At 60.1% G+C, this 16127-nt stretch overlaps 1 protein-coding gene across 2 annotated transcripts; it reads left to right on the top strand.

The window, feature by feature from the left end:
• Positions 1-4741: 4741 nt before the first annotated feature.
• On the top strand, positions 4742-15974 carry MCAM (melanoma cell adhesion molecule). Of its 2 annotated transcripts, XM_064732088.1 has the most exons (15): positions 4742-4915; positions 8431-8558; positions 8663-8876; positions 8969-9039; positions 9116-9203; positions 10239-10418; positions 10499-10626; positions 11151-11310; positions 11401-11522; positions 11778-11916; positions 12533-12654; positions 12734-12872; positions 13498-13642; positions 14163-14280; positions 14886-15974. In XM_064732088.1, the coding sequence occupies exons 1-15, from the start codon at positions 4849-4851 to the stop codon at positions 14913-14915; spliced, it is 1851 nt and encodes a 616-aa protein (XP_064588158.1). In that variant the 5' UTR covers positions 4742-4848; the 3' UTR covers positions 14916-15974. The 2 variants fall into 2 exon arrangements, with proteins under 2 accessions (XP_064588158.1, XP_064588159.1); XM_064732089.1 differs by lacking the exon at positions 14163-14280 and having other exon boundaries at positions 4744-4915.
• The last annotated feature ends 153 nt before the right edge of the window (positions 15975-16127 follow it).

The raw sequence follows: 16127 nt of genomic DNA, 5'->3' as shown, positions 1-16127 counted from the left end.
CCTTGGAGCCCCTTGCAGTGCCTAAAGGAGCTCCGGGAGAGCTGGAGAGGGAGTTTGCACAAGGGATGGGGTTCAGGAGCCAGGACACAGCCTTCCCTGTGAGCCACAATCCAGCCCTCAAAGCCAGCCCTGGAGTGCTGGGGTGCTGCTGGTGTCCCCTGCCAGCAGCAGCGCCGTCCCCAGGGCAGGATGCTGAGCTCTCTGTGCCCTGGGCTGGGTGACCCTTGCCAGCCCAGCTCCTTTTTGGGGCTTTGCCACCGCTCTGCATCCGCTGGGCCCCGGCCACCCCCGCACAGCTGCTCCAAAAGTCGCTCTCCTTTGTGACAGACATCCAGATGTCACCTTCCTTTCCCCCCCCTTCCCCACCCCACCTTCCTTCCCCCCTTCCGCTCCTGTTCTTCCTCTCTCCACCCTCCCGGCTCCTCCAGGCTCCCCTCCAGCCCCTCCTGAACAAAGGCCCCGTAGCCATGGTTAATAATCCCCTCAGAAAGGCCCTGCACAAGAGCAGAGGAAGGAGAGAGGAGACACAAAGGAGCTGCTGGGAGCCAAGCCCAGGAGGAAGGGGCTGGAAGGAGGCGTTTTCCTCCAGCTGAGGAGGACACACAACTCCAAGAGGGCTCCCAGGGGTGAACACAGACAGGGCAGGGGTACCCCAAAGTGACCTCACGGCACCCAGGGAGCAGAGAACCAAAGGCTGGGCAGCCCAGGAGGGTTCCTGTACTCAGCCCCGAGTGCAAAGCCCTGTGTAAGCTGCAGAGCCCCCCAAAATGCAGCAGCAGGGACTGGCAGGAGGTGCTCTGAGGGTGAGGGGAGCAGCTGGAGCTGCTGGGTGGTGTGGGAATACCCGGAGCTGGCCTGAATCCCATCCCTTCCCCAGGACAGGGCCCCTGGCGGCCCTGACGGTGTTGTGTGAGGAGGTGCAGGCCTGGCTGGACACAGCCAGAGGCTCTCACCCTGCACAGCTGCCCTGCATCCACCCAGAGACCTGCAGGGAGCTGGGCCAGCCCCCTACCCATGGGTACCAGAGCCCCCAGCCCATGGGAAATGGAGCTGGGCCAGCCCCCAGGCCATGGGCACCAGGGCCAGCCCCCAGCCCTGGGCACCATGGCCAGGCCAGGCCCCAGCCCATGGGCACCAGAGTGAGCTCATGGGCACCAGGGCCAGGTCCCAACCCCTGGGCACCAGAGCCAGCTCATGGGCACCAGAGTGAGCTCATGGGTACCAGGGCCAGATCATGGGCACCAGAGCCAGCTCATGGGCACCAGAGTGAGCTCAAGGGCACCAGGCCCAGCTCATGGGCACCAGGCCCAGATCATGGGCACCAGGGCCAGCCCCCAGCCCTGGGTACCATGGCCAGACCAGCCCCCAGCCCGTGGGCACCAGGGGCAGCCCCCAGTCCATGGGCACCAGGGCCCTCCCATGGGCACCAGAGCTGGGCCAGCCCATGGGCACTGCTGAGGGTTCACTGGAGCAGCTGGCACAGAGCACCCCAAGCACCCCCCAGAGCCCACCCCAGCCCCTCTGGGCTTGGCTGCAGGGCTCAGGGAAGGCACGGGGCCCCCGTCCCACCTGGGACACACGAGCTGCAGGTCAGGACAGGCACAGGCACAGCCCACGCTGGGCCAGCTCCCTCTGGCAGCGTCCCAAAGTCCCCACAGCAGCAGGGATCTGTCTGGGAGGGCAGGAGAAGGTGGTGGAAGAGCTGTGCTGTGTGTGTTGGGATGCACAGCCCCAGCCTGGCTCTGTGCTGGCCATCTCTCCCCTCTGGCTGCAGAGATCCAGGCCCAGCAGCAGCCAGAGGAGGCAAATGCAATCGCACACTTGCAGATCATTGCTGCAACCTGCGATGCTCAGATAAGGCCGGGAAATCAGCCCTGCCCTGGGCAGGGTCCTGTGCATCCCACATTTCCAGCAGCTGTGCCAGGGCCTGGCAAAGCCTCACCTCTGCCAGGGGCAGAACTGCCTGCCTGGGCATGGCCTCATCTGAGAGGTGGCAGGAGGAGAGCGCTGGGAGCTGTGGGGGCACCAACATCCCTGCAGTGCCAGGGAGTGGGAGCTGTGGGAGCTGCTCTGTGCCTCAGGTGGGGCCAGACCTCTGCTGCCTGGCTCCCCTCCCCAGCTGTGTGTGTGGGACTATGACACGGGAGCCTCCTGCACGGTGTGTGTGCGTCGCTGGGAGCGGGGACTGCAGCCAAATCCATTAAGGCAGCAAATAAACAAGCAGGCGTGAGATCAGGCAGCAGGGAGGGGAGTGGAGGTGGCCAGCCTGCCACGCTCCCCACGCAGCGTCCCCGAGCCCGCCGGGTGCCACACACAGCGTGGCAGGCTGATTTCATGCCATCTGTGCATGCCTTCATTTCCAATCCTGCCCCTCTTCCCCAGAATTATTCATTTATTAGGGGGAAAAAGCTCGAGTTTCCTTCAAAGTGGAAAGGACTTTCCACTTTCTGGAGGCAGAGCCGGGCAGGGGGCTGCCTGCCTGAGGGTGGCACGCTCCCCAGCCTGTTCTCCCCAGGGAGTGGCAGTGCCCTTTCCAACTGCTGGGAATTTTCTGCAGAGGTTTTCTTAGCAACGTTCTGCTTTATTTTTAACGCGGAATAAAAGTTATACCCAGAACAAAATGCACCAGGGGCGTGTCAGCTGAGCTCTCCCTCTTTGTTTGTTTGACTTTGGTGGATGCTTTCCTGTGGGCCTCCTTCCTTCATTTGAGGGGTGGCATTTCAGGGGTGTTTTGTGCCAAGTGGGAAATCCCTTTGCCTGCTCCAAGGACAGCAGAGCCTGAGGCTCCTCCGGTGCTGCGTCCTGCCCTTTGGAGGGAGGGAGAGAGTCAGAACGTTGTCGGGGAGTCCCTGAACTCCGGGTACCCACTCAGGGTGGATTTCCCCACCACAAACAGGGAGCTCCTGCCACGAGGTGTGACAGCATCCCAAAACTGAGGCTGTGAGGTGAGAGAGCAGCTCCTGAGCATCCCGTGGATGATGGCACAGCTCCCTTGCACTTGTTCTTCCCAGCAAAGGGAGGAGGCCTCCCGTGTCCAGCAGCAGCTCGAGGGCTCTCAGCCTTATCGCTGCCCAGCATTGCCATTTTAAGCAACTGATCTCCTGGGGGAAAAAACTTAATCATTTCCGATGAATCACTGAGTGTGTTTGGCTGGGAAAGTCTTGTGGGGGGGCGTGCTGGTCAGCCATGCAGAGGAGGAGGGCATGGGAAGGACCGCTGCATGGCACCAGGGGCCAGCACAGGGGGCTCAGGGCGGTGGGAAAGGTGCCTGGGCATTCCCAGGAGGAATTCTGTGCCTCAGGGGAACCTGCAGCCCGGCCCTGGAGAGGCTCAGGGGCATTCCCAGGAGGAATTCTGTGCCTCGGGGGAACCTGCAGCCCAGATGTGCCTCAAGGGAACCTGCAGCCCAGCTCTGGAGAGGCTCGGGGGCATTCCCAGGAGGAATTCTGTGCCTCAGAGGAACCTGCAGCCCAGCCCTGGAGAGGCTCAGGAAGGGTCGGAGGGATGCAGCCCCTGCTGCAGGGGGACGGGGATGCGGCAGGGACAGCAAATGGAGGAGAGAAAAGGATGTGCAAAAGTTCAGAGCGTCCGGGCTGGGAGCGGGAGGAGGGCACTGTCACTGCCCTGGGTCTGTCCCCATGTGTGAGCAATCTGAATCAGCGAGTTTCGGCTGTTCTGTGAATGGGGACGCGAAACGGCGTTGAGGGTGAAGAAAATCTTTGTCCTCCAATAGCCCCCTGGCTCTGATTGACCCGGGGAAACTGAGGCACGGAGCCAGGCTGTGACAGCACAGGGGCGCTGGGGCCGGGCGCGCTGTGTCGCTGCCTGCGGGCAACTCGCAGCACCTGGCGGGGTTTGTTGTGCTCCTCCCGCTCTGCCGCAGGGGCCGGGCTGGGTGATTACCCCTGGATAATGGGAGCCTTGTGCAGCTCGGCGAGTCCCCCGCCCCCGGGCCGGCCCCAGGCCAGGCTGCTGCCCCGGCCACCGCGGGAGCAGCTTCTGCACAGCCGCCCCATTCAGCAGCAGCTGCGCGGGGGCTCGGATGGCTGCGGGGCCCCGCCTCGGGGACAGCGCGGGGCTCCCGGCGGGGCTGGGGGACACCGAGACCCAGCAGGGCTGGGGTGACAACTCTGCACACCCTGGGGACCCGCTGGACACGAGCCTGCTCCGCCCCCAGCCCAAAGTCCCCCAGGTGTCCTTTGGAGCCCGGACAATGACAAAGAGTGTCCTGCCTGCCTGTTTTGAGCCTGTGCTTGTTTGGCGTGGGTTCTAAGGTGACCCCCCGGCTGTGCCGGCCTCTAGGGCACTGTGGGGCTGGGCAGGGCAGTAGGCCACTTGTGATTATCGGCACTGCTACCTGCACATTGCACTCTCAGGGACTGTCGCGCCGCCGGCATTCCCCAAACACTCTGAAAAACACATCCCACGCCTCGGCCCCCTGCTCTGGGTCTGTGAGCGATTCCACCTCCAGCGCCCGGCTGTCTGCCTGCCTCAGCCCGTGCACGCCCGGACAGGCAGGAGCTGGCAGGGCTGCGAGCCCCTCGGGCGGAGCTGGAGCTGGGGCCTGTCCGAGCGGGGCGGGGGCCGTGCCGTGCAGTGCCGTGCCGTGCCGTGCCGGGCTGGGGGCGGCCCGAGCTCTGCCCGCCGCCGTGCGGGGCCGGACACCGCTCTGCGGGGCTGGGCGGCGACGGCGCCCTCCCGGCTGCTGCTGGGGGTGATAAGCGGCTGCGGGCGGTGGGCAGGCACCGCGCCTTCCTCCTCCTCCTCCTCCTCCTCCTCTCCACCTCCTCCTCCTCCGCCTGACGTCAGCCCGCGGCCCCGCTCAGTCTCGGGCTGCCGGCGGCGGGCATGGCTGGGGGGCGGCGGCCGGCGGGGCTCGCCCTGGGCTGGGGCTGCTGCCTCCTGCTCTGCTGCGGTGAGTGGCCGCGGGAAGGGCCGGGCGCTGCGGGGCCGGGTGCGGGGCGGGCGGGGCGCGCACCTGCGGAGCGCCCCGGGGTCCCGCGGAGCGCTGGCGGGGCTGTGCCTGGCCCCGGCGGGCACCGGGCTGAAGCAGGGCTGCATTTGCCGCTGTGCAGCTCCGGAGGTGGCAGCCGGAGCGGTGTCCCCGCGGAGCCGCGGCGGGGCCGGCGCCGGGAGCGCTGCGCCCCTCGGGCGGTGCCTGGCGCGGCTCCGGGAATGCTCGGATCGCGGGGTCGGGGCAGCCCAGGTGGGATCGGCCCTTCCCAGCGTGTGTCCCGCCCGGACGGCCCCGCCATCCGCGGTGGGGCGGGTCTGCGTGCCCCGTCCCGCTTTTGGGGCCCCTCTGCAGCCCCCCCATGGCAGCGCAGGTTGAGGGGTGACCCACGTGCGTTCAGCGCATACCGGGGTGAGCTGGTTGCTGTTAGGAAGCATCCACCCCTTTCCTTCTAAGGAGTTTTCCCCTGAGCGCTGTGTTTCTCTTGGCTTTTTTCGCGCTTTCTTTTTTTATCCACTTTCCAGTCCATTTTCACCCTCGGGGGGTGGCTGCGCTTCCTGCCCTGCCCCGCTCCGCGCATCCCGCCCGCCCCTCGCCGGGAGCGCTCCCGGTGCGCTGGGGCTCCCGGCCCGGCTAAGCGGAGGTGGCCCCGGGGCTGGGAACCTGCCCAGGCCGAGGTGCTGGACCCAAATCAGGCTCAGAGCGGAGTCTGGAGCGGGCTGCTCCCACCCCCGTCCCGTGCCGGGATCCCCTTCCCACAGCCCGTGCGCCGAGCCAGGAGTCTCTCAATGGTTGGCGGCGTCGGTGCATTTGGAAGCCCAGACACGTGAAAGGCTTGATGCTTCCCAGAAGCACAAGGGGCCACGGCCAAGACATTCTCAGGCCAGCCAGAGCTGCTGGATCGGGGGGCTGAGCCCACCCCGGGGCTGCCTGAGCCGCCCCATCCCTTTGTGCCCCTCGGTCTGGCTGTTAGAGGGGTGTCTGCGTGCTGTCACCCGGCTGCGGGGTGGCGTTGAGAGTTTTGCCTCTCCAGCTGCACATGACAGGTCCTGACAGGGTGGCGGGGTTGGTTTGGGGCGCAAGGTGCTGGTCCCGGCCGCAGCAGGGCCCTGGTTTGTCCCCATCCCGGGCAGGGCGGAGGCCGCTGGTGTCAGGAGGTGTCGGGCACTGCTGGTGGTGCTGCTTCCTGAGGGGCTGGGGCTCTGCCTCTTTCTTCTCTCTGTGAGGAGCACAGGATGTGGGTGATGCTGTTTTGGGGCACCCCGGCTGGTGGATCTGTGCAGAATAGGAGGGGTAGCGTGTGTGGCTGTGCCGGCAGCAGGCGGGATCTGGCCGCAGCTGGTTTCCCTGAGAGGGGAACGCAAACCCACGGAAAGCTCAGGCGTGCCATGTGCGGCTCCAGCGCCCTGCGGTGCCTCTCGCTCCGGGCCGGGGGCTCTGTGTAGCTGCACTTCTCGCCTTCTCGCCGCACACCTCGGCTCTGCAGGAGGCTGGCGAGGGACTCTGCTGCTCCCCACCCCCTTCCCCGGCTCTAAAAGCAAATCTTTGTTCTTGCGGAGCCCTGGCTGCCGGCCGGCTGTCCGCCAGCCAGATGGAAAAGGCACGGGGGCTCTCCTTCCTCCTTCCCCGCTCGCTCCCTGCAGACGCCGCTCCACATCCCGAGGTCTCCGGCTGGAGCCGTGCCAGGCACTTGGGGTGGTTGGGGATGGTGCTGCAGCTGGGCTGCTCCACGCGTGGCTGATGGATGTGCCCAGGTTCCAGCGCCGAACCTGCAGCTGTGCCGGGCACAAGGGAGGATCGCCAAGTCCTCAGAGCCTGCTGTGCCAGGCTGGCTGTGCCCAGCGCCTCTTTAGCCTGCCCACGCACATAGCAAAAGGTCTTGGAGCTGTAGAAGCGAGCCTTGTGTCGCCAGGCTTGTGGGGGACCTTGTGAGTGTCCCCTTGTGTCCCTCTTCCAGCCTGTCCCGGAGGAGGTGGGGAGCAGTGAGCCCTCTTTCCAGGCGGGGTGGGGGCTGCAGAGCCCGTGTCAGCCTCCTCAAGGGCAGCGGATGGCTGGGAGGGCTGCGATCCTCATGCCAGCCCCGGATGCCAGCCATTCTCCAGCTGTGAGCTCATGGTTTCGGTTGCTCGCTGCCTGGTTGAGGGCTCTCATGCCGAGCGGGTCAGGGGGAGGGCCGGCTGCTCTCCAGGGGCTGCCTCTGCCTGGGGCCCTTGCCCGAGCTCTGAAAACGATGGAGAGGCAAAGTCTGGCCTGGCTGCCTGCAATCCCGAGTGCCAGGGCACACCCCAGCCCCAGGGTTGCCCATTTGTGCAGGTGCCCTCCTGCAGCAGGCAGCCAGGTCGGGGCTGTGCAGGCGGGCAGTTCCTCCTGTGCAAAGTTATCTTTTTCTTTGTACTCTCAGCCAGTTTCCTGTCCCTGCTGCGTGCTTATCTCTGGGACTTTCACCTGTTTTTCCAGCACCTTCTTTGCCGTGCTGTGATTTGCTCATCTCCTTGTGCCAACTGTGCTACGCTGAGGGGATGGGCGAGGGCCAAGCCCTGGCTGTTGGGAGTTCTGAGGGGTTGGTCCTGCGTGTCGGGGCCTTTGCTGTGGCAGGAGGGCTCCTGGCTGCGTTTTGGCTTTGTGCCACCACGTACCCACTGCAAACAAAGAGCATTTTGTGGGCACGGCGCTGCCCTTTGAAGTCGCCCGCGGCGGCTGTTGCGGAGCGGGCGCTATCAAGGGAGATGTTGACACAGCTGCTTCCTCCAAGCCTCTTGTCCCCAGCTCCCATACCTGGCCTGGCTCTGTTGCTTGGGGACAGTTTGTTGTCCCCTCTGCAGGGCCGTGTGCCAGCCCAGGGCGTGCAGAGCCCCCTTTGCTTTGGCAGAGATGGTGGCAGTGACGCTCCCAGCTTTGCTGTGGTGCCACCCTGGTCTCTGCTGTGCCCAACCCCTTGGGCAGCTGCTCCGTGCCCTGTCCTGGATCAATAGCCATTACCTTCCCATCCTCCCTGGAGCGGGGCCAGCAGCTCCATTACTGCTGTGGGCGGCTGGGCAGGGAGGGAGGTGGGGTGCAGGGATGGGCCCTGTGCAGTGGCTGGGCAGAGCTGGGCAGGGAGCAGGAGAAGCCTTGGCAGTGCTGCAGGCATGGATGCTTTCACTGCTGGGGCAGCAGGGTCCGAGCTTGTGGAGGGACCTGGGAGTGCCAAGGCCGTGGTGGCTGGGGACGTGCTGCCTCCCAACGGTGTCCTGGGGACACAGCTGGTGGGGGCACGACATGCCATGTCCCCCCTTTGGGTACAGGATCGCTGGCCTGAGCCCAAGGGCTCCCTGGGGATGCTGAAGGCAGTGAGGTCCTGGCTGTCATTCCTGCTGGGACACTGAGTAGAGCACAAGGCACAGATCTTTTGGGGGATGGAGATGGGGACAGGCTGTGCTTGTACAGCCCGTTATTCCCCATTCGTCCTGCCCCTGACAGCAAATTCTGTCCCACAGCTGCAGCCAGCAAGCTGGAGATCTCCATGCCGCCTGAGGTGGAAGTGGAGCTGGGGGGCACAGCCAGGATCGAGTGCAACTTCTACATCCCTGAGAATGCCTCCTACACCTACATCGACTGGTTCTACGTGAGTGCTGGCCTGGGACAGCAGCTCTGGCTGCTGGGCTGGGGGGGAACCAGCCCAGGGCTTCCTGCAGGGCCCCCAGGCCAGCCCTGCCCCTCACCTTGCAGGTGGACCGCAACAACAGGCAGGTGAGGCTGTACCACATCACGGCCAACGGCATCCTGGAGGATGAAACCGACTACAGGAAGCGTCTGTCACTGGGGGAGGACAAGGCCCTGTCCATCAGCGAGGTGACACTGCAGGACCCCAAGGTCTTCATATGCCAGGTTGGAGCTGGCAGCTACGGCATGGGCGAGAACAGCACCGAGCTCAGCGTCTACAGTGAGTGACTCCCCCTGGGCAGCTGCTCTGGGGGCTGGCGGGGATCCCATCCCAACCCATCCCTCCTAACATGCGTGGGGTTCTCTTTCCAGAGCTCCCCACCACCCCCGAGATTAAGCCCTACGCAGGAGGCATCTCTGTGCACAGCAGTGACATCCCAGAGGTGAGGACACGCACAGGGGACGGCGAGGCTGCCGGCCAGCCCTGCCCTGTGCTCACGGCCCTCTCTGCCACCACAGATTGCCAGGTGCGTGAGCAAAAACAGCCTCCCAGCTCCCAACATCACGTGGCACAAGAACGGGGAGCAGCTGCACGCCGGGGAGAACAGTGAGTGGGGACGGGGATGGGGATGGGGATGGGCAGCCAGGCCAGCCAGGGAACCCCAGGGAGCCAATGGCGGGGGGGTGGTCCTAGGATGAGGGAAGAGATGAGAATCTTGACCTGTGATTTATTATTATGTGATATATAAAGATATTTAAAATCTCTTTTAATATATATTTATTAAAAAACATAATTATATATATATAATTATATAAATAAACATATATAATACAATTATATATATAATAATATATATTATGTATATATAATTATATATATAATATATAATATACATATATATTATTAAAAATCACCATTTGTATCGTGATATATATAGCTTAAAAGACATATTAAAAGAAAATGATCTGTTGCAACTATACTAAAAGATATAGTATGTCTTTTAGTATATATATACTATATATATTTTATATATATATTTTATATATATATATAAAATATATTTATATATATATTATCTATATATATCTTCTAATATATAGATTACAAGATATATATAGACAAAATATATATTTAAAGAAAATGATCTATTAAGACTATACTAAAAGATATAGTCTATCTATATATAAAGATATATATAGATAAAATATGTATTAAAAGAAAAGGATTTATTAAGACAATACTAAAAGAATAGAAGATTTCATTAGAAAGCTAGCAAGGAAAAGAAAATAATAAATATAAGAATAATAAAAATATAATATATAAAATATAATAATAAATATAATAAATAAAATATGAATATAATATAATAATGATAATAATGATAATGATAATAATAAAATAATAATAATAAATACAATAATAATAAAATCTTGTGACTGCTCACAGCCTCGCCACAGGTGGCTGTCATTACTCATCAAGTAAAAACAATTTCACATGCTGGGTAAACAATTCTCCAAATCACATTCCAAAGCAACAAAACACGGAGAAGCCGAAGCTCCTCAGCTTCCCAAGAGAAAAAAACCCTAACAAAAAAAGATTTTTCATGAAACACATCCATGACAAGCCCTCTGTGTCCCGCAGACGTGGTGATGCCGTCGACGGTGATCCGCGAGTCCAGCGGGCTGTTCACGGTGAGCAGCACGCTGCTGGCGCCCGTCACGCGCGACGACCGCCACTCCCGCTACCACTGCTCCGTGCACTACCTGCTGCAGGGCCAGCCGCGCACCCTGGACTCGCAGCCCATCCAGGTCAACGTTTTCTGTGAGTCCGGGCCCGGGGGGCCGCGCTGGGGCCCTGCAGAGGGGCTGCCGGGCACTGACCCTGCCCGTCCCTGCACCCAGACCCCTCCGAGAACCTGAATCTGAAGGTGATGCCGTCCTCGACGCTGGTGAAGGAAGGGGACAATGTGACGCTGGTCTGCGAGGCTGATGGGAACCCACCGCCTGTCTTCAGCTTCTTTAAGAAAAACGTGAGGCTGGAGGGGCACCAGGGCACCAAACATCTCCTGGTTGCTCCTTGTGCCCTGCCCAGAGGGTCCTGGGGAGGGGATGCAGTGGTTGGGAGGGGGCCTGTGTGGGGTTAAGGACTCTGCAATGACCGTGTTCACAGGGGTCTGAGGATGAGGGGAGAAATGAGGATCTGACTCCATGTTTCAGAAGGCTGATTTATTATTTCATGATATGTATTATATTAAAACTATACCGAAAGAATAGAAGATTTCATCAGAAGGCTGGCTAAGAATAGAAAAAGAAAAAATGATAACAAAAGCTTGTGTCTCGGACAGAGAGTCTGAGCCAGCTGACTGTGATTGGCCATTAATTAGAAACAACCACATGAGACCAATCCCAGATGCACCTGTTGCATTCCACAGCAGCAGATAACCATTGTTTCCATTTTGTTCCTGAGGCCTCTTAGCTTCTCCGGAGGAAAACTCCTAAAGAAAAGATTTTTCATAAAATCTGTCTCACTCTGCTTTGTGCCCGCTGTCTGCAGCTGGATGTGTGGCAGGATGTGACCTCGCTGGCAGAGCCCGACAGCGGCGTCCTGAGGCTGCACGATGTGAACAAAACCAGCAATGGCACGTACAGGTGCCAGTCCCTGGACCTGGATGACATGTCACAGATAGAGGAGGACGTGGATCTCGTTGTGAACTGTAAGAGAGAGGGGAATGGACCCTGTGGACCTCGTGGTGGGTGCTCTGTCCCTCCTGCTCACCCTGCCCTGCTCTCCATCTCTCTCCCAGACATTGAAGGGGTCCATGTGAAGATGGAGCCGTCCTCCGCCCTTCGTGAAGGGGACAGTGTGATGCTGAGCTGTGACGCCTACAGCCCCGTGGGCCTGAAATACCAGTGGAGGGATGACAAGGTGAGTAAACATCCCAGTCCTGTCGTGCTCAGGCTCAGCCTGGGCTTTGCAGCAAATCAGGCAGAGTTGGGATCTTGCTCTGTCTCTCCTGAGAGGCCAGGGGGAGGATTCCCTCTTTCATGGACCTGCATTGTCCACTCAATATTGTCACCTCCTGGCCAGAACGGCAGGGAGCTCCTGTGCTTGCAGGCTCCCTTGCTGTGCTTTGGGACATGGGCACAGAGGGTCATTGCTGGGGACATTCCTTCCCAACAGGGCAAGAAGCTGGTGGAAGGGAACCAGCTCCTGGTGAAGAACGTCACCTTTGAAAAGTCCAACACCTTCAGCTGCAAGGTGATGGCCCCGAGCGTGCCTGGGCTGGAGCAGAGCAAAAAGGTGTCCGTGGCTGTCGAGGGTAAGATATGGCCTGGGTGCAGAGTGGCCCCTGGGTGCAGAGTGACCCCTGGGTGCCCAGGACCCATTCCATGGGAGCTGTGGGTGCTGACGTCCCCTGCTTGCCTTGTACCCGTTCCATTGAGAGCTGTGGGTGCAGGGTGACCCCTGGGTGCCCAGCACCCATCCCCTGAGAGCTGTGGCTGCTGATGTCCCCTGTCTGCCCAGCACCCATTTTCCTGCAAGCTGTGGGTGCAGAATGACCCCTGGGTGTCCAGCACTCATTCCCTGGGAGCTGTGGGTGCTGATGTCCCCTGCTTGCCTTCTACCTGTTCCATTGAGAGCTGTGGGTGCAGAGTGACCCCTGCCCACCCTGTACCCATTCCCTGGGAGCTGTGGGTGCTGGGTGCCCCCTCCCTGCCCAGCACCCATTTTCCTGCAAGCTGTGGGTGCAGAGTGACCCCTGGGTGCAGAGTGACCCCTGCCCACCCTGTACCCATTCCCTGAGAGCTGTGGGTGCGGGGTGACCTCCTGGGTGCCCAGGACCCATTCCCTGGGAGCTGTGGGTGCAGGGTGACCCCTGGGTGCAGGGTGACCCCTGGCAGCTGTGGGTGCTGATGTCCCCTGCCTGCCCCCAGGCAAGCCGCGCATCGTGGCCATCAGCTCCCCGCTGTACGTGCGCCAGGACCAGGTGATCAACCTGACGTGCAAGGCCATCGCCTTCCCCCCGCCCACCGTCCAGTGGAGCATCAACGGCACGGTGAGAGCTGGGAGGGGCCAGCCTGGCGTGCCCCAGGGGCTGCCCAGGCACTGAGCCCTGCCCTGCCTGCCCTGCCCAGGCCCACGAGTACGTGGACAACCGGCACATTGCCAGCAACCTGACGGTGCGCGTGAGCCACGAGCTGCTGCGGGCAGGAGCCATGTGCCGCGCGTTCAACGGGCTGGGGTCCAGTGAGGAGCACATCCAGCTGCTGGTGGGTGAGTGTCAGGCCCTGCTCTCTGTCCCAGAGCCCCCCCAGCAGTGTCAGCCCCCCCTGGTCCAGGCGCCGGCTGTGCCGTGCTGCCCTGGGGGGGCTGAGCTCGGTGTCTTCCCCTCCCTTCCTGCTCTTCCAGATGGTTCCATCAGGAAAGGTCAGTCTGCTGCTGGTGTCCATCAGGACATGAGTTATGCTCACCTCTAGGCTGGGGAGGGAGCTTGGGCTGCTGGCTCTGCACTGCTTCTCTTGCTGCTTCTCTCCCTGCCGAGCCAGGCAGGAGGCTGAGGCTCTGACTCTTTGTCCTCAGCGAGGCCACCAAGTGCAGCTTCTTGCAGCCCAAACCTGCTGGGCAAGGAAGCAGAGTGGATTGGCCTGATGCCTTGCAGGAATTCCTGTTATCCACCCTCCTGTGGCACATGGGGCATGTGAGCCCAGAGCAGAATTTCTGCATTCCTACAGAAACTGCCCCAGCAGAGCATTTCTGTACTGAAATCTGCATCCTGCAGGCAGCTGGGGAAGCACTGGAGCTTCTTTGGGAGAAGGAGCCTTTTCCTAACACACAAGGGAACCTGGAGGGTGTCATGGTGGAACAGGCATTAATTTCTTCCTCTCCCTGTTGTGTTTAGATCAAAAGTCAACAGCAGAGAGCCAAGGGGTGATCATCGTGGCCATCATCGTGGCCATCCTCGTGGTGGCTGTGCTGGGCGCTGTCATCTACTTCCTGCACAAGAAAGGCAAGATCCCGTGTGGCCGTGCCGGGAAGCAGGACATGTAAGCACTGCCACCTGTCCCCAGGGGCCTGTGGGGCTGGGGGTGCCTGATATCACTCATGCTTCCCATCCCATCTCACCGCTCCAGCTCTCCCTGCCCGGGCGGGAGCGCGGCCTCGGGGGCTCTGCAGCTTTTCCAGCTTCCCACAGGGAGGAGACAGCAGAGTGGTAGAGCAGCCAAGGGCCCCCTTTGGGGCAGCCCAAAGCTTTCTGTGAGCTGGAGTCTCTTTGGGACAGCCCAAAGCTTTCTGTGAGCTGGAGTCTCTTTGGGGCAGCCCAAAGGTTTCTGTGAGCTGGAGTCTCTTTGGGGCAGCCCAAAGCTTTCTGTGAGCTGGAGTCTCTTTGGGGCAGCCCAAAGGTTTCTGAGAGCTGGAGTCTCTTTGGGGCAGCCCAAAGGTTTCTGTGAGCTGGATTGACCCCAGCGCTGTGATCCCCCGAGATGGAGCCCCGGGGCTCGGCCAGCCACGCGCCCTCCTGGGTATCGCCAACGCGTCTCAAAAATTGTCACCTCCCTCCCCTAGCACAAAGCCAGAGGCCCGTAAAGACAAGATTGTAGTTGAAGTTAAGTCAGATAAACTTCCCGAAGAGGCGGGGCTCCTGCAGGGCGCCAACGGCGAGAGGAGAGCTGCAGCTGACCAGGTAGGACCGAGCGCGGCGCCGCCCCAGGGCTGCACCAGGTGAAGCTTTGCTGCCCTCCCTGGCACTGCCCACCCTGCACGGGCTCCATCATCCATCAGCAGCACTCGGGGGGGGCATGGGAGGGAGGGGAGGGGACAATTCTGGGCGGTGACAAAGCCGTGCCCTGCTTGGCTCTGCCCCCTCCGTGGAGCAGCAGCCAGGCGGCCCAGGGGAGAAGGAGCTAAAATAGAAAGATGTCTAAAAGTCAGAGCAGAGGCTGCAGGAGTGATTCCTCTGAGCCAGAGATCTTGGGAGGAGTCTTTTGGGACATGTGTGTGCCCTCACCTGGGATGGAGCAGCTTTTCAGTGTCACTGCTGGGCACCACTGGCCATGCCAGCCACAAGATGCAGCCTCTGAGCCCACTGTGGCTTTATTTGCCTTGGGCCCCTGCCTGGCTCTACACAGCTCACACTCCCCTCCCCTCAGGGTTGGTGCCACCCCGGGGTGCCCCAGCTGTCCCCACCCTCTGTGTGTGTCACTGCCCCCCCTGCAGCAGAGGGTTGGCTTTGTGTTCCTCCCTAACTTGGTGTTTTCCCCTCTCCCTTTCTCTTCTGGCGGAATGAAGAGCGAGAAATACATCGATCTGAGAAACTAGAGAGGAAACCTCCCAAGTGCTTTCTTCCTTCAAACCTTTCCTGCTCTTGGATTGCCTTCTCCCACCCCTGCTCCAGCCCCTGGGGAGCACGGCCAGAGAGCAGCCGAGTGTCACCGCGCTGGGGACACCTCCCTGAGCCGCCTGGCCACTACCTCAGCCCTGGGCTCGCAGGTGTTGCCTTAGCAGCAAAGCTGGACTCGCTTTACTACTCCAGAGAAGCCACAGCAATATTAGGAAGAATTCTATCCCATTAACCCCTACTTGGTGGAAGGATTTGAGGCTCTTTCAGGTAATCTGTTCTGTACATGTTGTGGGAAGGTTTTGACACATTCTTTTTTCCCTGAGCTTGCTCAGAGAGGCTGGTGGAATTCAGTTTTTGGGATGTCTGAGGCACCTTGGCTGTAGTGGGTGCAGGTTGGAGGAGAGGGGAGTGGAAGGGGGGAGTGTTAGAGAGGGTTTGAGTGCTTGGCTTTGCCTTTGAACGGTTCCTGGGTCAGTTTATCCCAGCGGTGCTGTGATCCCACAGGAGGAGAGGCCCTGGCAGAGCGAGGAAGGGGTGCCCATCTCCAGGAAGGTTTGGGGGTTCTGTTTGCAGCTGTGCTGACCCGAGGGCAGGGCTCTCTCTCCCCTCTGAATTTGGTTCATTGTAGGAGCCAGAGCTCCCCCAGGTTTCAATTCAAGATCGGACAGGGCCAGTCAGTGACGTCTCAGGGTTTTTTGTGCTCAGCCATTGCCAGCCCCAGGTCCAACTCCTCTCTGTGCTTCACTCCCACCTCTGGCTCCACGAGGAGGAGAGAAGGGCAAGAACCTTCCATGAGCTTCTGTGCCACCTCCCCTGCCTCCCCCCAGCGGGCTCAGCCCCTCCTGCCCCTCTGCTGCCCACAAGGCTTCGTCCCCTGCCCCACACAGGGGCCCTGTCCCCGCCTGCTCCACGTGGTGTCCGAGCAAAAGCTTTGGTTTATATATATATTTTTGTTGGATTGTGTGTACATTTCCAGGAGTTTTATTTCTCTTTTTTTTGTTTTTTTTTTGGTTGTCCGATACTTGTAAGGGTTTTTTTTTTTTTTTATATATGTGAAAATAAAGTACGGATTCAAAGCTGAGTGGTGGAGTTTGTTCCCACAGGCACAAGGGTGGGAAGGGCATTCCACAATCCCATGGAGATTCCAACAGGATCCATTTACGCCCCTCTGGCTGCTAATAATACACTAA

The sequence above is a fragment of the Zonotrichia leucophrys genome, chromosome 24, assembly GCF_028769735.1.
Source record: "Zonotrichia leucophrys gambelii isolate GWCS_2022_RI chromosome 24, RI_Zleu_2.0, whole genome shotgun sequence".
Lineage (NCBI taxonomy): Eukaryota > Metazoa > Chordata > Aves > Passeriformes > Passerellidae > Zonotrichia > Zonotrichia leucophrys.
The sequence above is the reverse complement of the archived record's forward strand: the minus strand, read 5'-3'. Positions and strand labels throughout refer to the sequence as shown.

Excerpts from the sequence above, each read along its gene's own strand:
- MCAM (XM_064732088.1), top strand. The coding sequence starts at position 4,849 with ATGGCTGGGGGGCGGCGGCCGGCGGGGCTCGCCCTGGGCTGGGGCTGC. Across the intron at positions 10,627-11,150 it reads TCAGCTTCTTTAAGAAAAAC|CTGGATGTGTGGCAGGATGT; the intron begins GTGAGGCTGGAG and ends CGCTGTCTGCAG. Across the intron at positions 11,311-11,400 it reads CGTGGATCTCGTTGTGAACT|ACATTGAAGGGGTCCATGTG; the intron begins GTAAGAGAGAGG and ends TCTCTCTCCCAG.